Raw genomic sequence first — 27,710 nt, forward strand, 5'->3', positions numbered from 1 at the left:
GTCTTAAACGAATACTTTTATTGCATTCGGTCTTAGCCTAACCTGTTAAAGTCTCTCTGTCATTAAAGTTAATTAAATATCAAAAGAAAAAAGAAAACTTTTGCATCTTCTGTATCTTCGTAAATAAAAATTAATCCAAACATCCTTTGTGTTGAGCTCTGCTATTTGAAGTAAGTTTAAGGTTTATCATGGAGTTTAGATTTCCTGATATTTTGCTTCATTAAAGGGATAGTTCACAAAATGAAAATTCTGTCATCGTTTGTACATCCTCATGTTGTTCTAAACCTGTACGAATTTCTTTTTTCTGATGAACACAAAAGATATTTTGATAAATGATGGTATGCACACAGCTGTTAACCATTGACTTCCATAGTAGGAATAAAAACAACATAATGGAATTCAGTGGAAATACCATTAATTGTGTGCTTACCATCATTTATCAAAATATCTTCTTTTGTGTTTATTAAAATAAAATACAGAACAACATAATTTAGAACAACATAAGGGTGAGTAAATGATGACGGAATTTAAATTTTTGGGTGAATCCCTTTAACAGACAGTAAATCAGATGTAAGAAATACAGTAGAAATATTTAAAATTCACCCTTATTATGTTTACATCTAATGCGATCAAAATATTAATTTATGCTTTCTTGATACATGGTTACATGTCATTTTCTTTTGTGGACTATGGACCCCCTAAAGTAGCTTTGGCCACCCCATTAAAAAAATTCTAGTTCCGCCACTGCATTGAAGTCCATTAAAATGAGAAAAATCCTGGAATGTTTTCCTCAAAAAACACAATTTATTCTCGACTGAACAAAGAAAGACGTAACATTTTGGATGACATGGTGGTAAGTAAATTATCTGGATTTTTTTTAAGAAAATGGACTAATCCTTTAATTTCAGTCAAAAAGAATGTATGGAGTGTGATCTCTGCTACTGATCCTCTGGATCTTAAACCACAGCTTCACACAACGTGCTACAAGTTAACATTTTCTTCATCGTTTTACATTTGATTCATAGCAGGTTACAGTATGATGAATGTTCTGCGATCTCTGGTGGGGAGTGCATGGGAACCTGGTGTGCAACATCTGATAGTTTATGTACTGTATGCAATGCACACATCAATCACTCCATAAACGTCCATTTCAACTTTTCTGCATAAAAATAAACTGCCGGCAGAGCTACGTGCTGTAGCCTACAACCCAACTGTCATTAACCTTATCCCACATGCTAAATACACCTTAAAGGGGACATTTCCCAAGACTTTTTTAAGATGTAAATAAATCATTGGTGTCCCCAGAGTACATAGAATTTTAGTTCAAAATACCATATAGATAATTTGTTAAAATTGCCACTTTGTAAGTGTGAGCAAAAAATTGCCATTTTGGGTGTCTCCTTTAAAATGCAAATGAGCTGATCTCTGCACTAAATAGAGACAGAGCGCAGTTATGCTAATTTGAAAACCATGCCCACAAGGGGGAAAACAATCCAATCGTCTCCATTGACTTTGTATTGCGAGAGGCCACCTCCTTGTAATTTCTGGCTTATAACAAAAAACAGAATAATGCCTAAAAGCTGCTGTATGACAATGTGTACAGCTAACAAGCTAAAAAACCCAGAAATAAGTTTTTATAAGCTGTCGAGCCATAAAACCCAGACTTTAAGGAGAAAAAGTAGATCGCCGACTACGTTTCCCTCTAGTGGGCGCAGTTCTACTAATACTGTAGTATTACTATAGTACTATAGTATTACTAAAAGTTGCCTGTTTCCACTTTTGTGTCTTTAAACGCTTGTTTTTTGGGGTCGACAGCTTATAAAAACGTATTTCTGGGTTTTTTTGCTTGTATCTGTACATCCTTTCACACAGCAGCTTTTTGGCATTATTCTGTTTTTCCTATAAGCCAGAAATGACAAGGAGGGAGCCTCTCGCAATACAAAGTCAATGGAGATGGATGGACTGTTTTCCCCCCGGTGGGCGTGGTTTTCAGATTATGACACATTGCACTCTGTCTCTATGGCAGTGCCATGGTTGGATAGTGCATAGTAAGGGCGGTATTATCACCTTCTGACATCACAAGGGGAGCCAAATTTTAATTTAATTTTTTCACATGTTTGGAGAAAAAATAAGTTACTGGGTTGATCTTTTTCACGTTTTGTAGGTTGAAAGAAACACTGGGGACCAATTATGACACTTAAACACGGAAAAAAAAAGATTTTTATGTTCCCTTTAAGGGTCGTAGCTGATGTTGTAGTGGACGGTGCTCTGACATACAGTGCAGACGTACTTCTTACAAAGCCAGAGTTCGAATCCTGGCTCAAGGTCCTTTGCTCATCCCACACTCCTCTCTCCACCTTGTACTTTCCTGTCGTCTCCTTATAAAGGCAAAAATTAACTTAAAAAAATACTCTAGTTTATTAATAGCAGAATTTCAATCAATGGTATAACAAGTGTCCTGCTGGAGGTTAGCACAGAAAATAACTGTTAAAAACAACCAGAAATCTTGAATTAAAACATTATATAAAAACAAAAAAAGAAAACTAAAATTATGAACACCTGATGTTTGACACATAAACCACTGATCTGCTTATGATCTCAAAATAGTGAGCACATGCACAGTAGAGCACTTGGCATTCAAAAATTTGCTTATTATTGGTGCACCGTAAATCTGTACAGAAATAAAGCAGTAAAACAGATAATGAAATAAATATGTGTAATTTAAAGTTTCATTTCAGTACCACACACTGAAAAAACAACTTGTAAAATTTACTTTAAAAAATCCTTGTAACAATTTGCACGAACTTTTTTCAAGTAAAATGTACTGCTTTTTTATAAGTAAAACTTACCTAATAAAATCAAATAAAATTTACTTAAAATTGCATAATAAAACATATGTTAAATAATTTATTAAATGTTACTTAATTATTTTATTTAGAAGTTAGATTTATTTTAATCGTTTAGGTAAAGTCTATAAGTTTTTTTTTTTAATTGAAGCATTGCTGTCCTAATAATATTAAATAAATCATATTTTCTATTTGTTATTTTCTTTAACATATTCCTATGGACCTAGTTATTTTTAGTGTTATAAAAGTCAGTCATTGAATAAACTTGATTCAGAACAGAAACGCACACAAACTGTGTTTCTGACATGCATTATCAGCACTGTGGAGAGAATTACAATACAATGTTCTGAACAGGGTTCATGTACAGAAACACTGATCACCTGAACGGTGGCTTCACAAAATTATTATTTACAACAAAACAACATCAATAATATAAGAGCTTAAACCTTTATGACATTTTGCTAACAAATATTTAAGTAGTTAAAGTTCTTATCAGTTCTTATTCTGTGATAAAGCTTAAAAAATAAAAATATTCAGGCGCAAAGAATTGTGGGTATTCCTTACAACATGTGCAAATAAATGTAAGTAAATTTTACTTAGATTTTTGAGTTTAATGGATTTAATATTTTTAAGTAAAATTAAATAAGATTTTTTTACTTGAATCTGCTAAAGTTTTTGATTAAAATTTACTTATAAAATTTACTATAAAACAGTTAAATAATACAAGAAAATATCTAATAAGACTTACTATTCCCAAACAGTTCATTTTTTACATGAATTAATTGTGTATTTATCATCATTTTACTTGGGAAATCTAGTTCTCAATAAATGTTAATAATATTATGTAGAAATTATGAGAGTTAATCTAATAAATATTACTACACCAAAAAGTTCGCTTTTTCAGTGCAGGCTTCAAAGCCAAAATTTAATGACGGACAATGCTTTGATCCTGCCAAGAATTTAGATAAACTATTCACAGTAAAAAAAACTGCTGCCTTAAATTTTTGTTGTTGAATCAACTCAGTTTTACAAGTCATTTCAACTTACTATTGTTTATCTTGACTGGAGATGATTGTTATAACTACAGATAATTTGTTATAACTCATAAAATATAGTTGAAAAAAGTCAACTTCTTTTTATAAGTTGTAGCAACTCATCTCTGGATAAGATAAATAATAGAAATTTGACATGACTTGTAAATCTGCGTTGATTTAACAAAAATATTTAAGGCAGCAAAGTTTTTTTTACAGTACAGGCAATACCAGCAAGTTACATTATAAGTGTTTGAATGAAAGAAAGAAAGCAACATCCCACAAGATTATAGATGAAATGTTCTGTGTTTACTCCTGACCCTATACTAAGTAACTTTCTATTGCTTCTGAGATCAAAGAAGTCACATGAGCCTCGTGGATCTCATGACAGATGAGCCGTATATGTCGTACCTTGACTGCAATAAACAAGCAATCAAAATGGTAATTTACACTGCATAAATATATATGTCAAAGGAAAAGAGTTGTGACATAAGACCTCTTTAAACCAAATGCTTAGTGTATTTCTTTCATGTGCCCTTGTGATAAGACTGCAGTCCATAAATATGCATTCTACACGCTGAGGCTTGATTCGCCCTTTCATACCCCGGTAAACTTCAAATGGACAAAGTTATTCACATTGGAGATCACGATGGATGTGTCTGGGGAAATGTACAGGCATGCTGATTTAGAAGTTGAAGGGTTGCTTCCTTTGTTTGTTAGTTTGCTTATTAAAATACTTTCACGGGACATCACGAACCTTGATAAAATCTGCAACTGCTGCATTTTTAAATTGATGCTGAATCGAGATTTGATTGAAGAATTGTTGAAACGCTTGGAGAAAACAAGCTGTTATAAATTGTTAAATTTAGATCAACTGTAAACAATTTCATGAGCTGTTAACAAGCTTGTCTTTACTTTGGAAAGCTAATTCATCTTTATGACAGATTCAGCACGGTGTGTAATGTCAAGTCACGTTAACATGCTGACAGACGGCAGTTTTTTGTGTGTTAAAAGTAGGATGAAATTATCTTGTTTTGTCTTCTCATCCGCACTGAATTATTATATGACCAGCACCTGCCATTGGACATTGACCACTGACTTTTAATAGGAGAGGAAGTAAATGCAAAAACAAACTTGAAGTCATAATGCTGAGTTAGCATCATATGACCAAAGGGAATTTTCAGTTCAAGTTTTATGCATTGGCAGGCATTTTTATCTAAAGCAACTTTACAAAATGTATAATCCCTGGGATCCGTTTATGTTGCTAAAACAATGCTCTACCAACATAACTACAGGAATTATTTCATCAGAGACACCTGGCAGTATCGCTTTACTTCCGCTTGAAATCTTTCCAATAAAAACACCATACCATTAACTTTTTGTATTTTGCTATATACATATCCTATGACATTACCACAGAAAGTATCCATTAATGCCCATCCCTTTAATCCAATAGCCAGATGGGTGGGTGAAAAGTAAAATAGGGAGTGATGATCTGGAGTTGGTTATGTATGTAATGTAACTGTGAAGTAAGAAACATTAAATATTAATTTACAATATTTTATTAGCTCATTTTTAACAAATACAGACCTTCTCCAAGAAAAGCCTGTTTAATCTTTTGTAAGCATAATTTAATACATATTTATATTAAATTTTTGTGTAATATTAAACTGTACCTGTAAAATTTATTTGCTGAATAATGTCCAACTGGCCAATCAGAATCAAGCATTTAAGAGTGCTGTGTAATAAATAAGACTGGACAGAGCGGACTTTGAAGCACTGCTGCTATTGCTGTTGCTTCGGCTCCTGGTTTGCCAGCTTTCCACTATGAAGATCCTGCTTGTGATCCCGGTTTGCCTGAGTGTGATTCTCGGCAGCTGTGCGCAGAAACCTCATCCCTGCAGTAAGATTTTCTGACATGTTGTCCTTGTCTGTACATTACAATGAACTTTTGCTTTGAATGAACTGAAATTGTACTTGTGATAACTTTTGCAAATATGTTTAGTTACCTAATAGTAACATAGGAATAGAGGGTAGACGAAATCTTAGATGTGATCAGATGCATTTAGTAGAATCGTAGGACGTTTCTGTACACTTTATTGTAGGGTTGTATATGCTTTAGGTATCATCAACAAAGGTAAATTATTCAACAATTATTAAAAATGTAACTTTTGTGACCCTGTCTGTGAAATTCAGGCCAAAGTCTCATAATCTAATGTTGAAATTTTGAGCATCAAAGTTTGATTTTGATTTCAGTCTTTGACGTGACCTCAGTCAATATATTAAAGATATCAAGTGGAGTCAGATATGGACAAGGTTAATTTAACCCACCATTTTGTCCATGTTTTTTATCCAACCATGAATAAGAAGCATTTTTAAAAAGGCATTATGTTAAGAAATATTGCTTCATTGTTTTATATGCAATGACACTCATTGTTCTGGACAAAATCTTGGGAAAAGTCTAAATCTTTTCACTTTTTCTGCAGGAAGTCCTCCACTGCTTGAGGGGAAACTTGGCCTGGTAATGTGACTGAATTGTAAAATCATAACATTTGTGGTGGGCTTTCGGCTACCCGAGTTCGATTCCCGGCTCGTGGTCATTTGCCGATCCTATACCCCTCTTTCCTCCCTGTACTTTCCTGTCCTCTTCTAAACTCACTGTTAAATAAAGGCAAAAAATATAACTTAAAAAAAAGATTGCATTTAAAAGATTGTGTTATATTCAGCTGTAAGATGTAGCAGATCCTGATTGTGAATTATATAATCTCAGCTCGTTCCAGGGGAGAAGTTACGCCTTTATGAGAAATTCTACTATGATGCCATTGGACAGAACATTCGTGTTATAGCTTATGGGAAGGAAGACAACAAGACTATCTTTGCAGATAGGCTTTTACTCTTCAGAGAGGTAAAGTACCATGGTTTGGAGATGAACAGCAAACATGAATGAAAGATATTAGACTGTAATATTCATCAATAGTAATTGTGTTGCTGACTCCACAGGGTGTCAGTTATGAGATCCACCACCACAACAAGACCTGTGTTAAATCAGCATTAAAGGTGCCGTTCATGCCTATCGAGGTTCCTCTGGATGCTCATTTCCAGCATCAGATGGTTTTGGGTAGCAGCTCCAGACCAGGAGAAGGGCTGCTGGTTAATAACTGGGAAGGAACTGCGTCTCAAACAAAAGGTAAAATAATTTTATTTTCAGATTTTTAATCAGGGTTCTTGGGAAGCAGCAGGAATTATATACACTCAAAACAGTGATCACAGGTCTTTACCATGTCTTAATAATTTGGTTTTAGTGTGGTGCCTCCTTTTATGCCCCCCCCCCCGGCCAAAGATAATTCATGACATGAAAACTCAAACTTAAAAAATTTTAATTAAACAAAACATACATTTCTACAATGTAGTGCTGTTGGTTATTATATCCATTATTTTTCTGATGTTTATATTACGCAGAATTTATGAAAAATTATTTGTATTTCATCAAATTTTATCAAACTGGGGCCACCTGTCACCGTCTCACACCCCCATTTTGAGAAGCAATGGATTAACCCAAATATAAAAACATTTGTAAATATAAACAGTTTTTGGGTAAATTTAACCCAACAGTTTGGTTTGTCCCTTTTTGACCCCAACACTGGGTTGAACGTAACCCAGCATTTTGTACCTAAATGGTACAGAATCTTTTTTAGGGGGACCACACCATCTTTTTTGAAAGTTTAGGGGTTTAATTGTTTTCAGATTTAAGTTTAATCAATTAAATGAGATTTTATTTCAATAGTAAAACAAAGATTTTTTGCTGGCTACATTAAATGAATAGTTTGGTTCTATTATAAAAAAAAATGCTTTGAACCCACACTCAGAAACTGAAAAATTGGGTAAAATTAACCTGGAAAATGTTTATATTTCACCCACCAATGGGTTAAAACAACCCATCATTTTGGTTTAAAATAACCCATCAAGATTTATATGTATTTATATGTTTGACAATATTGTGGATGAGCTCACCAAGAAAATTCCAAGGAATAAATCTTTGGCAATAAATAAATAAATAATTAAATTACAACCCAAGGGACTGGGCTCATTACTTTTTGACCCAGTATTTTTAGCTTGTTTTAGTAAATATGATTCTAGTTATTTTTTTTATATTTGGGGTCACCTCAACTCTATATTAAGGCAGACATTTAATTTTAGTTTAATAACTTGCATCGCTACACTAAATTTTTTTAAGGCAAGTGGTTGCAATCAATTTATTTAAGCTACATTTAAACAAAAGTTTATTTATTTTTTATTTTATTTTATTAAATGTAGCTTAAATAAATTGATTGCAACCACTTACCTTAAAAAAAATATGTATATTGAATGAATAATTGTTTTCAGTGTATATCCAATAACTAAATCATAAATTAACTAAATTATAAAATAACTCAATTATAAATATTTTAAAATATTTAACAAAGTTCTTCGTTCTTGTCTAAACCATATTTATCTTCCCTTACTAGTAGCCATTTATTCTCTGTCTTGACACAGAAAACTATTTCATGACCTTCACCGAGTTTGGCTGCCTGCCTCTATACCTCGTCTATTTTACAGAGAAAATGGATGTAAGCAGCATGACAAGGTTAGTGTTTAAAAGTAGGTTGGTCTGTGCCACAGTGTCACTAGCAATACTGTTTTTCATTATTATTTAGGTCACATGGATGATACTTTTGTAATCAAGCCTGCCATCTTGTCCTTTACTTAACCGCATTTGTTGTAGGCTGATGAAGAACAACAGGAGATTACACAACAGTTTGCGTCTCTAACCAATTACACGTGTTTACGTTTCCTTTTATCTTCCTCTGATCAGAGTTGTTTTTCATGCGTGAATCTCACACACACACACACACACACACACACACACACACACACACTAATAAAGCACAACAAATGTCTACCTTATGAACGCGTCAACCCCAATTTTTTTTATCCTGTTCTACTCAAAGGACCAGTTTACGCTGAAATTAAAATTAGCACATATTTTACTCACCCTCATGTCATTAGGTACTGCCCTACAAAGCCATACGCATTTGGTGAAAATTGAGTTAAGGGTTGAAATGGGTTTTGTGAGATCTGTTGTGTCTTGTGACAAAGTCTCCTGGTTTATGTTTGTCCCATTTCAGAGAAACGTGTGTGCCAAAATTGCAGTAACATGTTTGACTGGCTGTTGTTAAAAAATTTAAGGGCATTTTTCTCGGTTTCAGTGTTTACGTAGTTACTGCACTTAGCCTTTGTAGGGCAGTATATATGACTTTGTTATTTCAGCCGAACACAGTCAAAGTTATATTAAATAATATCCTGGCTCTTTTTAGCTTTATAATTTTCGTTGGATAGTGCCCCATTGTAAAGCTACAAAATGTGCATCCATCTATTAGAAATAAAGTTATTAAATGTCTTCCAAGGAAACACTTATATTTTAAACTTTATAAACTACAGCGGTACTTCTGTTTACAAGGCAAAAGGCTGAGTCTCTGCATTATAAAAAAATTATATATTAAATCAACATATATTTTTATGTTACTTTAACTTATAAAGCAAAAAATTGCTTAACTTAATTTGTTAAGTTATGTCAACTTATCACAGTCAAAACTTAAAATAGTATGTTAAAATTGACTCGCATAACCAAGTTCATGCTTTTCATTTTAGGGTGAACTATTCCTTTAAGTTAGCAGAAGATAAATAACTGATTGTGGTAATAGTTGACAATAATGAATGACAAAATGATGTTCAAATGACATTTATCAAACTTAAGCACACTGTACAGAACGCTGCAGCCCATACTGCAGCGCTTTTGACTTGATCTCTATTTACATGTGATGAATGAAGCAAAAGTAATTACAGAGCTTGTTTTTACAAACTCCCTTGTCTGAATCACTAGTTGATGTGTTTGCCAAATGTTAAGATGTTTACACAAAAAGATTAATAAAAAATGGGAAACAGATATTATTCAAAAACATGAATTAATACATACCCATCTTTTAATCTTTGTACAGCGCCTCGTGAGTGTGTTGGCATTTAGCTTAGCCCCATTCATTCCTATGGCTCCAAACAGGAATGAATTTAGAAGCCGCCAAACACTTCCATGTTTTCCCTATTTAAAGACTGTTACACGAATAGTAACATGAGTAAGTATGGTGGCATAAAATAAAACTTTTATTTGGAGCCATAGGAATGAATGGGGCCAGGCCAAATGCCAACACATTCACGAAGCGCTGTACAAAGATTAAAAGTGCACGCATTGAAAAAGATAGGTATGTATTAATTCATCTAAGTTGAGATAAAAAAAATGAAAAAATTTCCTTTAAAAAAGTCGCTACTAATGCGTCAGTTTTTTTGGCCAAAAAGCTTGATCCCTCTAAAACACAGGGAGACATTGCAGGATATTGTTTATAAACTAGTTTTCTCTTTTTGTAGTTTCTTTGACCTAGTCAATGGAATTGAAGACCCAGAAGCCTTCATCCCTCCATCCTTCTGTGATTCTGTGAAGTTGCTGGAGGCCAAAGATGACAATGTGAAAAACTTCTTTAAAGCTCTCCTATGAGAGGACCCATCCATGTTTGTGTATCTCACCTAAATTGCACCATGGCCAGAATAAAGACCATTTTTGTTTTTCAAACCAACTTCAGAATAAACAATGACTTGTCTACACAAGCTAATAGCTACTGCACATTTTTATTCTCATGAAAGTCAAGTACACTCAAACAAAATAAAGCAATTTCATTCCCATCACAAATGACAGGTTGTCTTTTACTACAAGAAAAAAACTAAACAAAAAACAATATATTGTAAATACAACCCGAAACAAAACTGTTGCAGGTTATACAAAGAAAACTGTACAATGTCCAGTGCCTGGTATCACAGAAGATCCAAAATTCTGCATCCGAGTCTTTGGGGTTTTATAGAGAAAATTGCAACGTTGAGCGTCTGGGCACTCGTGTTCACATTTTACAGGTTTATAGAGTCGAGTCAAACCCACAGCACTGAGACAAATGAGGCATTAACAGCCAACATGTGCAGAACTGCTATTTGTAAAGGATGTCATAGTGGCCCGGTCGGTACAGGAGGAAAATCCTGGGTTCACCATCTTCTGGGAAGATGTGATGATTGACAGTTCCTCCTTCACCTCTGTCCATGTACTCTACCTGGATACAGACATTTAAGGCCTGAGCCAGAGCTATGATGTGAATGTGGTCACTCTCTTTGGACATTGGCTCCACCTCCTGGACAAATAGATGGACATACTTGCTGTAAATATTGCAATGTGTTCAAAGAACAGATTTTTCTATGAAATAGTAACTGTAGAAAATATGTTGCAACTTATGGTATTGTCACTTTTGTATTGCAGTTATATTAAAGGGGACATTTCACAAGATTTTAAAAGATGTTAAATAAATATTCAGCGTCCCCAAAGTGTACATGCGAAGTCTTAGCTCAAAAAAATCTCATGCGTGGTTGGATAGTGCAGATTAAGGGGCGGTATTATCCCCTTCTGACATCATAAGGGGATCCAAATTGTAATGACCTCTTTTTCACATGTTTGCAGAGAATGGTTTACCAATACTAAGTTACTGGGTTGATATTTTTAACATTTTCTAGGTTGATAGAAGCACTAATCATAGCCTTAAACCTGGAAAAAGTCAAATTTTCATGATATGTCCCCTTTAAGACATTGTTTCTCAATTTAAGTCCTCACGCCCCTTCCCTTAGAATGTTTTAGATGTCTCTATATAAAGCACCCAACTTATCAGCCTGCTAGTTAGTTAAAAACCGACAACATCACGCTTGTTTGACTTTTTGCCGTGCATGCTGACTGGTGTGTGACATCACAGCATCGCGAAAGTGAATTGAGAATGAAGGACTCAGTTTGGATTCAGATCTTATGGTACTGTGATGTCACACACTGTTCGCTCTGCACGGCACCCCATGCAATGCTTTATGGGCGATGTCTGATTAGTTAATTCAGGTGTTTTTCGAAGAGAGACATCTAAAACAATATAGAAGATGGGTGTCAGGACTGGAATTGAGAAATGCGAGTACACAAAATCATACTTATTGAACAAAAATAACCTGTTACCTGTTGGCAAAACTCCCGAACCGTACGACCGCCCTCTATGAAGTGCTGGAAAAACTCTTCCTCTCTCTGCAGGTAGCCAGATGTCACCAGCCGCAGGTACACGACGAGATAATCTGACACACTTTGCTCATTAAAAGAGTTGAGCAGCTCGCCTACAGATGTTTGTTTATCACATGCCTCAATCAGGTCCATGAACTATAGTGAAACATATATGAGGAAATACGTTTACATATGTATGAAGATGCAAAGACTTCGTAACCAAGCAACTTTTGCTTATATTTATCTATGTACTTACTGTGTTGTGAAAATCTTCAATGGTGAATTCTGTGAAACCTTGGCTCACCAGATCCAGTTTACTTTTGGCTGCAACTGCCTTGAACCTGCCAAGATATACAACCAGACTGAGTCTTAAAAGACATGTACCCAAAGTTATAGAAGCTATTTTTAGAGCATTCCCACCCTCTCATAGTGTGTTCGGTTATGTGCTGGTTACCTGTGTAATTCTTTGCTGTCATCAAGTAAAGACTCCAGATGTGAGAAACCAAAAGCTCTATAGAAACAGTTTCCATCTGGTCGTGTTTTTCGCACAGATGTGTATTTCTTTTGTAAATCCTGTTGATAAAACAATTTAGGCTATTACTAAGAAAAAAAATCATTGGGGAAGCTGGAATATATATATATTTTATATGTTCATAAAGGTATTCTCTATGTGGTATGTGACAACAGTACTCCTAAGTAATAAAACACCTGCATATTGATGATAATAATGGATAAACATGTTGCATTACTCCTAGTCTTAAAAAGGCAAATTATGAAAATGTGTCCTTACTCTTATCTTCTGCTGGTAAATGGCGTCATCTTCAGCATATTCTCTTTTAAGGATAGCCAGGTCTTGTCTTTCGGACACCAGAGCAATACTGGTGGCTATCTATAATAATAGGAAGAATGACTTAAACATGCATGTTTTTAGTATTTTAGTTTTATAGATTAAATCATAGGCAGGCCCTGTCCCAATATTCACAATAAGCCCTAAGGTCTTCCTCAAAGTGGACGCTTGTTGAAAGTGCACTTAGTAAGTGCCCAAAGGCCCGAAACTGTGAAGAGCAGAATTGGGACAGTTTTGCACACGTCACTATCTACGTCACTTCTGTAGTGATCTGGGGCTGGATTCACAAAAACAAAAAAATAAGAACGCTAATAAGATAAATTATAAGAAGTTCGTAAGAATGTTCCTAAGTGCAATTCTCGAACATTTCTTAAGAAGTTCTCAAATATTTACTTGTCTTAAGAATAAAATGAAAAGCTTTTAAATTAATTATTCTACCCTGCTCATGAGGTTATCGGAGATTGCCGGTTTGATTCCCACTCAGAGCGTTTTCGAGCTGTAGTATTAGTAATTTCAAAATGAATGTACTATAAAGTCAAATGTTAGCTAATATTATCACTATATGTGTTTCGTGACATATTACTGAAGTAAGCCATTAAACTCTATAGTGAAGTAAACATTTAAAATGTTTTCCTTTTGAGTTTTCCCGGCGTCCGACCATAGCAATCGTTTTGCTCCCTCATTGGTTAGCTGTTCGAAACCTCACGACACTACAAGGATTCTGGGTAACTTAATAGCCTATAGCAAAGTGCGGTCTGATGCACACTTGCGAAAGGGGTGCATTAATTGCATTATGATCACCCCTGGAGAACACCATTAGAGAATCGAGACACCCTACGGTCTTGCACCCCTTAGCGAGAACGCGCATTGAGGGGCATAAGGGCAAAAGTGCGGATATTGGGACAGGGCCTTAGGCTCACTTATAAAATATGTCTATATGTCTATGATGTACTTTTGCATGCATACATAAATGCAATGAATAAAACATGCTGGTGTTCTGTCAAAGTCTTTCCCTCTGTTTCCCATGGAGTTTTCATTTCATTAAATTACATTTACTATATGGGTTAATGACAAAAAACAGTTTGGCAAGATGAGAAATAGTTTTAAAAGCATGCATCAGGTTTATTTTAATGCACAGTGTGTTTATGTTAATTTTATGCAATTAAAAATGACATGTGCACCATTTTTATGAATGTTAAGACTGAATGGACCTGAAAATATCAAATGGTGTAACTGCCAATTGTGCCAAAAAATTAGAAATATTAAATATTTTATCCACCTTGATGGCATGTAAGCGTAATAATAAAAAAAAAACATTTATCATTTAATTAGTTATTTCTAAATGTAAATTTGTATGCGTTTTTGTAATATTTGTCCTGACATATGCTAAACACAGCTCTGTTTTCTAAATAATCTTTGACAAATTATGTAAAATGTATGTAAAAAAAATCATATTACACTAAACTAGATGATTGTATTTTATTCCACATTTTTAATTAATATATTTACATAAAAATACTAGTTACACCAATTGACACAGACCGGTTACACCACATTGACATTTTTGCAATTATTCCCCAAATATTCTTTCAAAATAAAATAAAAACAGAAATTTTAGACTTGGTCCTTAAAAAAGGTTTAATTTATCCATATTATGGACACAAAATAATTAATGTCATGTCATTGACCTATATATTTAGACTAAAAATTTGAATGGCTTGTACTAAAAATGTTTTTATTTTCCTGTTTTCTATTATTTATGTTTACCTTATATCTATAGCCTACGTCTTCTTTCTTGTGTCTCTACTGTTTTTTATGATGTGTTTACATAAATAAAAAATATTGTTTTATAAATAACAAAAATATAATGTAAAACGTAATTAGTATATGAATCTGCATGATTTTTCCACATCAAACCCTGTGCTTAACTATTTACAAAACGTTAAGAATACAAAACAATCACCTCTTGCTGTATCTTATCCTGCTGTGCAATAATGGCTTCATCATACGCAAGACAAGTTAGCCATGTTGAAAAACAAAAAGATGTAAGTGCAAACATTTACCAAAAGTGTCCAGTTGCCAATGTTTTTTCTTCGCATTAAGTTACTCCTAGAAACGTTATGAGTGGTACAGTCACAGCTTTCGATATTTGACGTTGCTTGCAGTGGTACAGTCACAGCTTTCGATATTTAAAGTTGCAGGCGATTTATACAATCTAACTCGTCGTATTGCTAATGAGTTTTCGTTACCAAAATTTTTAAATTAAGCAAATAAACAAAGCCAGCGTTTTATATTATTCTGACAGTTAAGTTTGTGTTTTAAAAAAACATCAACAATGAACTCTCAGCTATCGTCATTAGCAGATTTGTAACCAGCGTTACAACGCTCGTGCGTTTAATTCACGTGCTACACTTAAAAAAGCATCGCAGTCACACACGCACATGTTGCCGTAAATAAACCTGAAATATGATAAAATGATGATAACGCAGTTCCCACCATCAGCCTCTTTTGCAGAAACCTCTTGCTGTTGCTCCTCCGCCATGTTCGTACTGAACAGTCATTTCCAGTCACCTGACTGGAAACGCTGGCGATCAAAACACTTCCGGTTGTGGACTCTACCTGCAATGCTGTGTGGCTTGAGCGTTTGTTTTTTTAATAATATGTAGTATTTGTTCACACTTCACAATCATTAGTAAGGTTATTCATCACAATGCTTGATGTGGGATTACAACCTTACTACTATATATTGATATTAATCACTTCCTGAACATTAAAGACATGCATTACTGTACAAGAGGCTGTTGACTACACATGTATTAACTAACCTACCACTATGTGATACTGAAAACAGATCTTGATATTGCATACCGATTCAAATGCATAATATTGGCTGCGTCCAAAAAGGCAGTGACTTATTAGCCAATGAATTCGGAGGCATGAAGGCAGCTCAGAAAAACTTTTCGGACACACTTCATAGGCAGCGTGTTTGAAATATAAACAGAGAGTGCATTTATGATAACATCACATATTTGTAAACTAAAATACTAATTTCTTACTAGAAATGCAATTAAAAAGTGTAAAAGTGAAAATATACATTTATTTACAAAAAATTTGTGCTCCAGTCGCTTCCTTGACCGCCATTTTATTTTTTTGAACTTGACCAATCACATTCTCATTGTATGCCCACGCATATCATAGTGGGACAGGACAATGGAGGTATCTCAGGACACAGAAAGTAAACAAACATTGGATTCAGACATGCCTCGGAATGCAGCCTCAGAAGGCAGCATTTTAGAGTTTTCGGACGCAGCCATTAAAATCTATTAGGTCAACACTGTCCTAGAAACACAGATATGCAACAGACAAAAGTGAGACGACACAATTTTAAGATTTAAATAACATTTTATTTAAAATGTAACAGGCTCCATGTAAAGACAACTGAATCACCCATGGTAATATGTTATTACAGGTATTAAGATTGGTGTAAGATTGGAATGGTTGGAGTATATGATGGCATGGAGAGGTAGCTGGGTGGCTCAGGGGAGAAGAGTTGCTCCGCCGGTTCAGTTAAGTTGAAGGTCAGTGAGACTGTGGTCCCGACATGCGATAAAAGCAATAAAATCAGATCTGCTTTCAGTCCATGACAGGTGGATTATTCAGCAGCGTCCTTGTTCTTATAGTTTTCCAGGTTGGCCAGAACCCACCCAGCTGGTCCCAGGACAGCAAGGGTAAACAATGTTAGACCAACCACTGTCTCCTGTAAAACGACAAACACACAATCCAGATATTGTTAGGTAATTAGTTACAACATGTTACATCATAAATATATTATATATACAAGTCATTGTTTTTGTTTTATAAATTATTATCATATGTATGTGTTCACCTAAAATAAAAGAAACAAGAAAGTAAAATTAAAGGAAAACACCACAGTTTTGCAATATTTTACTATGTTTTTACCTAAACCTCGATGAATGAATACAAACCTATCCTCCTTCAATGCGTGCACTTTTAATCTTTGTACAGCACTTGTGTTAGCATTTAGCCTAGCCCCGTTCATTCCTATGTCTCTAAACAAAAGTTTTATTTCATGTCACCGTACTTGCTCGTGTAATTACACGTTACAGTCTTTAAATAGGGAAAACATGGTGTTTGGTGGCTTCTAATCCCTGTTTGGAGCCATAGGAATAAATGGGGCCAGGCCAAATGCCAACACATCCACAAAGGCGCTGCACAAAGACCAAAAGTCCATGCCCTAAAAAAACATAGGTATGTATCAATTAGTCCAAGTTGAGGTAAGAACATAGTAAAATATTGAAAAACAGTGGTGTTTTATTTTAAAGCTAATAGCTGGTTTTCCTGCCTTTGTTCCATTGGGCGTGTTGGTGACCTTTGTTGTCCATGATTTAATCAAACTTGAGTCAAGAGTGAATCTTAGGGCAAACGTGTGAACCTTTCTTTATCTTTAATGCTGTTTACACTTGGTATTAGGATGTGTTTTCTTTGATTGGATCACAAATGGATGATGCTAAAGACGGGTGTAAACGGTGTTTAATGAAGAAGTGGTCTCAGTGAGGCTATGTTTACATGCTCAATGGGGGTGATTCTCGGATGCGTTTACAGCTGCCATTTCTTGCCTGACTGTAACCTTCTTTGAACAAAAGGTTTCCAGCACTGACGCTATAATTAACAAGTTAATACACCATAGCACCAAACAGTAAAGGTATAAAACCTTTCACACAGCTATCAAGTGTGCTTTTAAGGCTTTTTAAAGAAAAATACACCAAATAACAGCATAAATGTAAATTATCTTTGGTTAATATAACATACAATTATTTATCTCATTGATTCTTAATCAGACCAGGGACCACTAGGGGGCCTCATAAAAAATTCCAAGGAAGCCTTTAATTTTAAAGTAATTTTTAAGTATTCAAAAAGTTTAAACAAATAAAAATATATAAATTGGTGTTTTAATAACTTAAACATCTTTCTAGGTATGCCAATATCTAGATTCTAGACTATTATCCGGCAGAAACTGTGACTGGAGGGCCTGCAAATGTTATTGTAGTCAATGTGACCCTTTTAGTTAAAAGATGTTGAGATGCACTGACTTAAATATATAACTAAAAGCAAATACCATGCAAACACCATAACATTCCTTTAGTGCACTTTGATAAATCCATCGATGGTCTTAAACACTGCCACGACCTTGTGAATCACCGCTGTCTGTTTTACTTTACCCAAACCACTCTGTAGGTAACGTTAGGATAATAACAACGCGGAAATGCACACGTGATCTATTCAACATATCCATCTGCATTAAACTGAGCTAAACTAGAGCTTTGAGATGATCACATACAGCGAATCTAAAGGTGACTGCCAAGGAGATCATAGCATGGCGTGTCGGTCTCTCTCGAGGTTCATATAAAACAGTTTTCTCCGTATAAAATACTCACAGTGGGGCCAACTGTGCCCTTGGCTGGTCGTGAGGTGATGGTAGCTCGCTGGCTGATGGTCGGCGCCCGCAGAACCGGAGCGGCGCGGATTCGAGAGATTACCCGCAGAAAGCCCGACATTTTGCTTCTCTGAAAGCGAATGCGTAATGAACAGGAAGAGGATACCGGAAACCGCCAAATGGCCGCGAGTGCTCATGGGAAATATCCGTGTGCTTCTGGGAGTTGTAGTTTTTTGATAAAGGTTTCAGTTAAAACAATAAATTTAGTAAACAATCACTTGTTTCGTCACTAGTTGAACATTATAGTCTGTGAATTTGTCACAGTGACTCTGTGTTTGTTGAGTCGTAGTTAAATAGTCACTTAACAGTCTAATATTTTATCTCTTACATAACCAGTGTGCTTTCTAGAACTGAAACAAAACAGAACATGCTAGTAATGCAAAACAACACGCAGTACTGTAATCAGCATATTATGCAATGATGTGCAACACATTGATTTTAATTACATTCAGCATTGTTTTACATGTAGCAGATCAGTAGTAGGCTAATGCTTTAGGCCTTTTAGGTCTAAATGCTAAAATCAATAGCAGGCTCTTACAGTGAATGGCCCATTTGCCATTTTTACTAACAAATAGAATTATTCAAACTAATATTTTTATGCATTCGGCTAAGTTTTTACTCTAATGGACATTTCTTAAGGTGGGTCTATTTTTATGTTAGTTTTTTATGTGACTCTATACCCAAATTAAAAAATACTATAGTAGCCTATATCAGTACGTGTGTCCCAACCAGGGGGTCTCAGCAGATTTCCAAAAGGGGGCTTTTAAGATGAATTAAACATATTAAAAATTGAACAAAACAAGCATTAAATGAAGCTAAAACAAGCAAAAATCAAGATGTTTCTTTTTTGTCATTTTAGTAGCAAATAACCATCTGTCTGATCATTCCAAGTTCTGTTTATTTATTTTAATGTGGAAAAAATTAAGCGAGTGGGGGGCCTTCAAATATTGATGTGGGCAACTAGGGGGCCTTGAAGTGAAAAAGTTTGGAATCCACTGGCCTATAGTAAAATTACCATAAAAATAGTAAAATTACTCTAGTGTTTTTGAACCATACTACAGTAAATGTACTACAGTAAACTGTATTAAAAGTACTATAGTAATTTATAGTAATCTAACTTTAGGAAATGAAGTAAAATTACTCTAGTAAATACTATAATTTTTTTGAACCAAACTACAAAGATAGCCTACTACAGTAAACTGTATTAAAATACAATAGTAATTTATAGTGGACTAACTATAGGAAATGAAGTAAAATTACTCTAGCAAATACTATAGACTTTTCGAACCATTCTATAATAAAGTAAACTGTATTAAAATACTATAGCAATTTACAATACACTATAGTTTACTGTAGTAAGAACTAAAACTATGGTACTTACTACAGTTTATCAGTTTACTATAGTTAATACTATGTTATGTGTAGTAAATACTATAACATACTATAATTTACTACAGTTTACTATAGTAAATACTAAAGTATACAACAGTATTTTTTCATACAGGATACCCTGACAACCCAGCTAAATTCATTGTTTTAGTGATACATAATGTAAAGAACATTCTGATATCTTTAAAGGGGCCATGGCATGAAAATCTGACTTTTTCCATATTAATTGGGTCCCCAGTGTTCTATTAACCTAGAAAATGTGGAAAAGATCAACCCAGTAACTTAGTTTTGGTAAACTATTCTCTACAAGCACTTGAAAAAATAGGTCGTTGAAATTTGGCTCTCCTTATGATGTCATAAGGAGCTCTTATTATAATAATACCACCCCTTAATCTGCACTATCCGACCACAGCACTGCCATTTAGTGCAGAGAAAAGCACAATTGAGTTTCAATTGCAACAAACCACCATCATTGTGGTCAGTGTTTGAATTTCATCAGCTCATTTGCATTTTAAAGGACCCACCCAAAACGGCACATTTTTGCACACACCTACAAAGTGGCAATTTTAAAATGCTATAATAAATTCTCTATATGGTATTTTGAGCTAAATCTTCACATATGTGCTCTGGGGACACGAAAGATTTATTTGACATCTTAAAAAAGTCTTGTGCCATGGCCCCTTTTTATATTGACTGTGTAAGGTCTTGTCAAAGATTGAAATCAATGTGAATTTAAAAGGTTTATTTAAGAGCATATGCTTCATTGGAACTCCTTAAAACATTTGATCTATAGGCTATAAACCAAGTTGTCATATATGATTCAAGGTGTAACAAAGTCCACTCCACTCTGTTTCTTTCTTTTTATTGTTTTATTTGTTTTTATTCTTTATGTAAGAAAACCACAAAAATTAACATATAAAATGACCAAATATTTCCAAAACGTACAAAGAGAACTTTTACTGCATTCAATATTCTATTTTATCCTTTAAAGAAAATAATTGTACAAAATTCCAGTAAGAAAGACAATAAACTTCATATTTATCAATCAAGGGGACCTCTTTTATAGAATCGAACAGTTTCCATAATATAATACTGGTAAACTACTTGTGTTCAGTGTGAAAACAATCATTTAAATCGGTCTGTTACAGACACCGCTGTCAGAAAAAGTGAACTGGGGAGTTTTCATACTGACTCTTTCAGTTGAACAGTGCTGAAGTCCGTAAGGGTCAAATCTTCTTTCGTAATTGAGCCGTTGGATTTTGTCCGTCTGAAACCTCTGAAATAAGTAAAAATGCCAGGAAACATTTAAAGTTACACATTCACACATAAGACGTCATACAGTTAACTGTTGACTTAACATTCTGTTCTTTCTGTGTTCACTAGTGTTGCATAATGTCTTTAAATACTGTGAATCAAGTCCAACAAGCACAGATTTTTAACCTCAAATGTTTAAGCAATTACTGGTTCACCTGTCCGCCACATCCTGCATAGTATCAGGTAGAGGCATTCCGAGGGTTTCTGGGAGAAAGAAGGCAAAGATCCCACTGAGAATCGGAGCTCCTCCATAGATAACACCAGGAAGCCACGGTAAAGACTCCCCTAAAAGAAGCACCAACGGAGCCACCATCGCCCCCAGCCGAGCCATCATCGACACCCAGCCCATTCCAGTCTGTCTGAGAGGATGCATCCAAAAATTACATTAGCTCACATCTGTTGCACTTAAAAATTGTGTCATTGTGCAGCTATTACTATTGCTCATTCAAAAAGGACAAAATGATAGACAACCACAATTAAACAGTGAATCATAGGGATTATTTTAATGTTGATTTAAGATGTTTCATACACTCATACGTGAGTGATGACAGGGTGGTTTATTACCGGATGATCGTGGGATATATTTCTCCAGAATAAAGGTAACAGCAGCTGAAGGAGGCTGCCAGGCAACCTTTTCCTATCACTGCCAAACTGGTGCGTAATATCTGCAGGTCTGCACATGCACAAAAACAGCATTCATGGATACAAAGTTACACGATCAGCTATCTGAATGACAAACTTTAAATGCCAGGGTCTCGATTTGCCGCGAAGGACAGACATTCAATTCTCATTCGAGTGAGATGAGAATAACAGCTATTAAAAACATCTAATGCCCCACACATGATGATGAGACTGCATTTTTATTATTAGCGCTCTCTCTATTTCCATCCAGGCTCAAATTCTCACCATAAGGCACCAGAAGATTAATGAGTATCATTATGCCAGCCAGTACAAGAGCGCCACATTGAGATGGTCTTCGTCCTAACACGCTCATGCATATTGTGATCACGACTTTGGCTGGTATATCCACTGCTCCAAAGATGACTTGGATAAGATAAATGCTGACCCCAAATTTCTGTAGATCCATGGAAAGCCCATAGTAGGCAAAGCTGGTAGAGAACCTGAGAATATCGGACATGGTTTTGTATTATATTCGTATTTGTTTTATATGTTTGTGAGCATGAGGTGCTCTGTGACTGACCAGACGGCACTGAGACATATCGTGATGGTTCTCATGGTAGATGTTCGCAGGAGGTCAAAAACGCTGTAGGATCCCATTGAACAAACCATCTCCTTCTTCATGGAATCTTGCAACATCTGCATGCATGTTTACATAAGCACAATAGGATAAGCAATCTGAATGATCTGGAGGATTTTGACATAACCTATGTAAGGTCACACCTCAAGATTGATTTTGTCGGCCTCTTTTTGCCGTCCATTTATGCGACCCACTGCTTTGAGGTTCTTGACCGCCTGCTCAGAGTTTTTGTTTAGGACCAGCCAGCGAGCAGACTCTAAGAACCACCATGAAAAGAATAAGAACTCAAATAATCAGCGCATTCAAGAATAAGTAGCAAACAGGTTTTGAGTGGCATTACCCACATGAACAATACTGCATTATACCTTAGTATCTATTTACTATAGTAAACTCTATTGTAATATTGTATTTAATAATACCTAATAAAATGTATAGTGTTTTGTTCGTACCAAAGTAAATATTAAATTGGTTGGGACAGTTTATTAATTGACCATAGGTAAAACTACAGAGTTCGATTGTATACCTTAAAAGGTTAGCATTTTCGGTGATTTAATACAGTAAAGTACAATTTAAAGTATATTAAAGTGTATTACAGGGTTTTTCATGTGGGATGGTTGACCACATAACAGAACAACTTAAACCCCCCATGAAAACTACTACCGTGTGTACTATAGTATTTACTATAATAACTGCAGTAAAAGCAATCTATACTAAAGTATGATTGAACCTAGTGGTTAATATTATAGTATACTATATTATACACAGAATACTTCTATACTACACTACACTACACTATAATATACTATACTATACATTTGAAGCTTATTGTAGTTAATACTATAGTATAGCAAAGATTACTAGTATAGTGTTCTATAGTATACTATACATTTGAACCTTATGGTAGGGAATACTATAGTATAGTATAGTACAGAATACTAGTATACTATAAGTAGTACTATACTATACAATTAAACCTTATGGTAGGTAATACTATAGACTAGTGTAGCACAGAATACTAGTATAGTTTTCTATATACTATACATTTGAACCTTATGGTAGGGAATACTATAGTATAGTATACTACAGAATACTAGTATACTATAAGTAGTACTATACTATACAATTAAACCTTATGGTAGGGAATACTATAGTATAATACAGAATACTAGTATACTATAAGATGTACTATACTATACATTTGAACCTTATGGTAGGGAATACTACAGTATAGTATAGTACAGAATACTAGTATACTATAAGATGTACTATACTATACAATTAAACCTTATGGTAGGGAATACTGTGGTATAGTACAGAATACTAGTATACTATAAGATGTACTATACTATACATTTGAAGTTTATTGTAGTTAATAGTATAGTATTGTACAGAATACTAGTATACTATAAGATGTACTATACTATACATTTGAACCTTATGGTAGGGAATACTATAGTATAGTATACTACAGAATACTAGTATACTATAAGTAGTACTATACTATACAATTAAACCTTATGGTAGGTAATACTATAGTATAGTACAGAATACTAGTATACTATAAGATGTACTATACTATACATTTGAACCTTATGGTAGGGAATACTATGTATAGTATAGTACAGAATACTAGTATACTATAAGATGTACTATACTATACAATTAAACCTTATGGTAGGGAATACTATAGACTAGTATAACACAAAATACTAGTATAGTTTCTATAGTATACTATACATTTGAACTTTATGGTAGGTAATACTATAGTAAAGTATAGTACAGAATACTAGTATACTATAAGAAGTACTATACTATTCAATTGAACCTTATGTGGGGAATACTATAGTATAGTACAGAATACTAGTATACTATAAGATGTACTATACTATACATTTGAAGTTTATTGTAGTTAATACTATAGCACAGAATAATAGTATATTGTTGTATATATACTATACATGTGAACCTTATGGTAGGGAATACTATAGTATAGACAGAACAGCAGTATACAATACGAAATACTATACTATACTATGGTAGTACAGAACCTTATTTTTTTAGTACCGAATACTATATACACCTTATTGAACCTTAGTACAGATAATAGTATACTAAAGTATAGTATAGCTTACTATATGAAATACTATAATATACATTTAAACCTTATTTGTAAATACTGTAGTATAGTACAGAATAGAAGTATACTATAAATACTATACAATACATTTTAGCCTTAGTAATGATAGTTAATACTATAGTATAGTACAGTACAGAACACTAGAAGAAATAGTATACACTAATTTTTTATCTTGTTGTTAATACCATAGTATAGTATAGAATACTAGTATCTTAGTATTTCTACTATAATATATTAAAATACAGTATATTATAGTATAATACAGTTTACTATACTAAATACTATAGTATTCGTGATGTGGGATGAAGGCTTTAATGGAAATATATTAGTAAAGTACACACCATGAGTAGAGGAAGGAAATGAAAAAGGGTAGAGACACAGCCAGTGTGAGCCAGCGCCAGTCTCTAATGAAGTACGCGACACCTGCCAGGATCAGCTGACCTACGGTGTAGCAATATCCTGTTCCTGTACCCACTACTGTCCGTACACGCGTGGGGATCCACTCCACAACTGAAAACAGACGACACAATCACATTTCATGCTTTTGTCCCCTAGATGTCGCCATATACAACTGTTTTCAGTTTAGGACTACAGTTGAAGTTTGAAAATGTGCAGAGTCCCATAAGGGTGCAGAATGATGTCAGAAAAAATCATTGAACCATACTGCGTAACATATTCATACTAAAAGTCCAAAAGCCTAAATTATGATTTCATGGGGACTTTAATAGTTTTTTTATACAGCTTACCCAAACAGGTGAGGGTTGGAACTGTACATTTTATAAAAGCTGTTTAACCAAGTTACATTGCAAGGGCAATTATAATAAGCCAAAATCAGCCAAGTTACATACTCACTAAGAGAGAAGGAGTTGAGCACCAGGCCAGACAGCGCCATGCCGCAGAAGAAACGGCAAACGCAAAACAAAGTGAAGGATGTGGAGAAGGCAGCACATGTTCCTCCAACAGCAAACAGCAGGTAAGATATCATCAGTAAAATACGCCGACCAAACCTGCGTTACAGGAGATGAACTTACTGATACCACATTCATGACTCTAAAGTATCATGCAGATAAAGTTTATTATTTTATTGTCGCTACGGTCATATGGAACATATGAATGATTTTTAAAAATGGAAAGTGATAGAGAACCTGTCCGACAGTCCTCCAAAAACTACTGCCCCCACGAGGACACCTCCCATGTATATAGTCTGACCCATCTGCTTCAGTGCACGGTCGTCACAAACCAAATCCCACTAAAAGATAAAGATAAAAAGCATGCACACTTTTAGTGAGTGTTTTATTAACATACCCGTAAACAGGCAGGTGTCATCGTATGTCGCTTACCTCAGTAATAATGGTTGAGCTCATCTCTGTCACATTGTAGTACCATCCGTCCTTACATTCCTGTATCTCTGTCTCATCTTCATAATCTTCCCAAAGCTCTTCTGAACTATTACTGTCCAGCAACTGCCACTGAGGGTGGACATACCTTTTGCAACGCTCCGGTTTGCCATTCTGGTCCAGCGGTACGGTGATTTTTAGAACGTCCCCCGTACTCATAGAGGACATGGTAAGGTTGGCATGGGGGGCACAGTGGTGTGGAGGTACAGCGGCTACAAAATTCTGCAGCAGATTGTGACTGGCCATCATGAGGATGGGCATACTGAGCAGGGTGACATGGATGACCTGGAAGCGTCCGGTGCTGCCCACCTGCTCTAGAAGGTCTGCAAAGGCCATTGCTTTGATATGTAAAATTTCTCGCAGGTTTGATTGGGGACTTCAGTTCGTATTAAAGCCAAAGTTCTGTGAAACACGAGATGGTCAAAATTGATACATTTTTTACAAAATGATAAGGTATGTAGGTCAAAAAGGCTTAAATTGATTATTGGTTTTAAAACAAGGTTATGCCATTGACAACAAATAATGTTTAAGCAATGCAGCAAAACCAAGCAATGCAATTGGGTGAATTTGCTTTCACTATACAGACACAAAATTATTCAGACATAATTATTCAAATAAAAAAGCATTTATAATTCATTATAAATATAATAATATTCAATTTCAGCAAAGAATATGCAAAAAAGACATTTAGATAGACAGATGAACATACCTGTTATGGTTGCGTAGATGACAGAATCCTGAATTTTGGAGCGATTGAAACGTGAAAGCTTTTCACTTTACATTCTTAAAAGGAGAAATAAAAGGAACCTTTCCAGCAGGTTACGCAGTCCTGTATAATCAGCTCTGAAATTCCTCTGAAAAATCTGGATTATAACCTCCACGTTTAAACCGCTTGTGACACGATTGGACTTTCCATGAGGTCCAGGAAGAGATGCTGCAGTGGTTGAAGTTGTTGACCCACTTGAATCCCTTGGCTAACCCCTGTATTTGTACCTGCTGTGTTCTGAACTTAGTGTCCAGGCTGGTGGGACACAGCAGAACTCGGGGTAGATTAGTGCGTTGAGTTCATGTCCCAGAACAAATGTGAGAAGGGGAGGGGATTATGGGTAAATTAATAATTTTAGCGTTATTGTCTGACGGCCTATAGTGGCGTTGAGCAAAGGGAAGGCGTTTCATTGTCCTGTTGTAATTACGAAGTGCTAAAACAGATAAGATGGAGTATATGAGTAACCAAATAACTATAGACAGGTTTATAATACCTCGTTCTCAAAGTCCAGCTGTATTGCCTCATAAACACACACACACCTATGTGTTACCTGTGTTCAAACTATGTTACATTTCTCTGAATTGATGCTGATTAACATGTATGCCTTTGATTAAACATTAATGTTTTAAAGGCAAAAATGAATAGAATTATACACAACATATCATTTTGAGTTCATAATACTCATAAATCAGACACACAGACCATGTTCAGCACATTGTATTTCCTTCCACAATAAAAAAATGCATGTTTAATAGAACTTTATACTAGAAATTTTAGTTTTTGCTCAATGAGAAACTAAACAGTTTAAGTTGTTTTGACACAGTCCCTTAATTAGATGCATTAGACAAATTAGGTTACATTAGTACATAGCAAGCAATTTTGAATTTAAAAGATGTCTAATAGCGGTCCAAACCCAGCCCAAATGTTTAGGTCTGTGTAAAACTTTTTTTAGACATCTTACCATAGCCCATAAATGAAATTAAATGAATAAATAAATGAAAACAAACACGTTAATGACTGTTGATTTATAGCTTATAACGACCATATTTAAGGTT

General features: G+C 34.8%; 4 protein-coding genes across 4 annotated transcripts; 1 reads left to right on the forward strand and 3 right to left on the reverse strand.

The window, feature by feature from the left end:
- Positions 1 to 5,623: 5,623 nt before the first annotated feature.
- epdl2 (ependymin-like 2) lies at positions 5,624 to 10,570 on the forward strand. The gene is made up of 6 exons (XM_073871185.1): positions 5,624 to 5,780; positions 6,364 to 6,398; positions 6,648 to 6,782; positions 6,878 to 7,064; positions 8,411 to 8,501; positions 10,334 to 10,570. The coding sequence occupies exons 1-6, from the start codon at positions 5,705 to 5,707 to the stop codon at positions 10,458 to 10,460; spliced, it is 651 nt and encodes a 216-aa protein (XP_073727286.1). The 5' UTR covers positions 5,624 to 5,704; the 3' UTR covers positions 10,461 to 10,570.
- A 2-nt stretch (positions 10,571 to 10,572) lies between these two features.
- otub1a (OTU deubiquitinase, ubiquitin aldehyde binding 1a) lies at positions 10,573 to 15,474 on the reverse strand. The gene is made up of 7 exons (XM_073871184.1): positions 15,375 to 15,474; positions 14,843 to 14,903; positions 12,823 to 12,921; positions 12,487 to 12,605; positions 12,289 to 12,373; positions 11,994 to 12,188; positions 10,573 to 11,139 (listed from the first exon to the last, which is right to left on the reverse strand). Exons 1-7 carry the CDS (start codon positions 15,419 to 15,421, stop codon positions 10,942 to 10,944), a joined length of 804 nt encoding a protein of 267 aa, XP_073727285.1. The 5' UTR covers positions 15,422 to 15,474; the 3' UTR covers positions 10,573 to 10,941.
- A 787-nt stretch (positions 15,475 to 16,261) lies between these two features.
- cox8a (cytochrome c oxidase subunit 8A) lies at positions 16,262 to 18,495 on the reverse strand. The gene is made up of 2 exons (XM_055181092.2): positions 18,336 to 18,495; positions 16,262 to 16,636 (listed from the first exon to the last, which is right to left on the reverse strand). The coding sequence occupies exons 1-2, from the start codon at positions 18,453 to 18,455 to the stop codon at positions 16,532 to 16,534; spliced, it is 225 nt and encodes a 74-aa protein (XP_055037067.2). The 5' UTR covers positions 18,456 to 18,495; the 3' UTR covers positions 16,262 to 16,531.
- A 2,170-nt stretch (positions 18,496 to 20,665) lies between these two features.
- Positions 20,666 to 26,977, reverse strand: slc22a6l (solute carrier family 22 member 6, like). The gene is made up of 11 exons (XM_073871186.1): positions 26,599 to 26,977; positions 25,833 to 26,291; positions 25,638 to 25,741; positions 25,345 to 25,499; positions 24,831 to 25,002; positions 22,499 to 22,619; positions 22,299 to 22,414; positions 22,004 to 22,218; positions 21,662 to 21,770; positions 21,253 to 21,456; positions 20,666 to 21,059 (listed from the first exon to the last, which is right to left on the reverse strand). The coding sequence occupies exons 2-11, from the start codon at positions 26,223 to 26,225 to the stop codon at positions 20,966 to 20,968; spliced, it is 1,683 nt and encodes a 560-aa protein (XP_073727287.1). The 5' UTR covers positions 26,226 to 26,291; positions 26,599 to 26,977; the 3' UTR covers positions 20,666 to 20,965.
- Positions 26,978 to 27,710: the final 733 nt, after the last annotated feature.

The sequence above is a fragment of the Misgurnus anguillicaudatus genome, chromosome 9 (genome assembly GCF_027580225.2).
Source record: "Misgurnus anguillicaudatus chromosome 9, ASM2758022v2, whole genome shotgun sequence".
Classification (NCBI taxonomy): domain Eukaryota; kingdom Metazoa; phylum Chordata; class Actinopteri; order Cypriniformes; family Cobitidae; genus Misgurnus; species Misgurnus anguillicaudatus.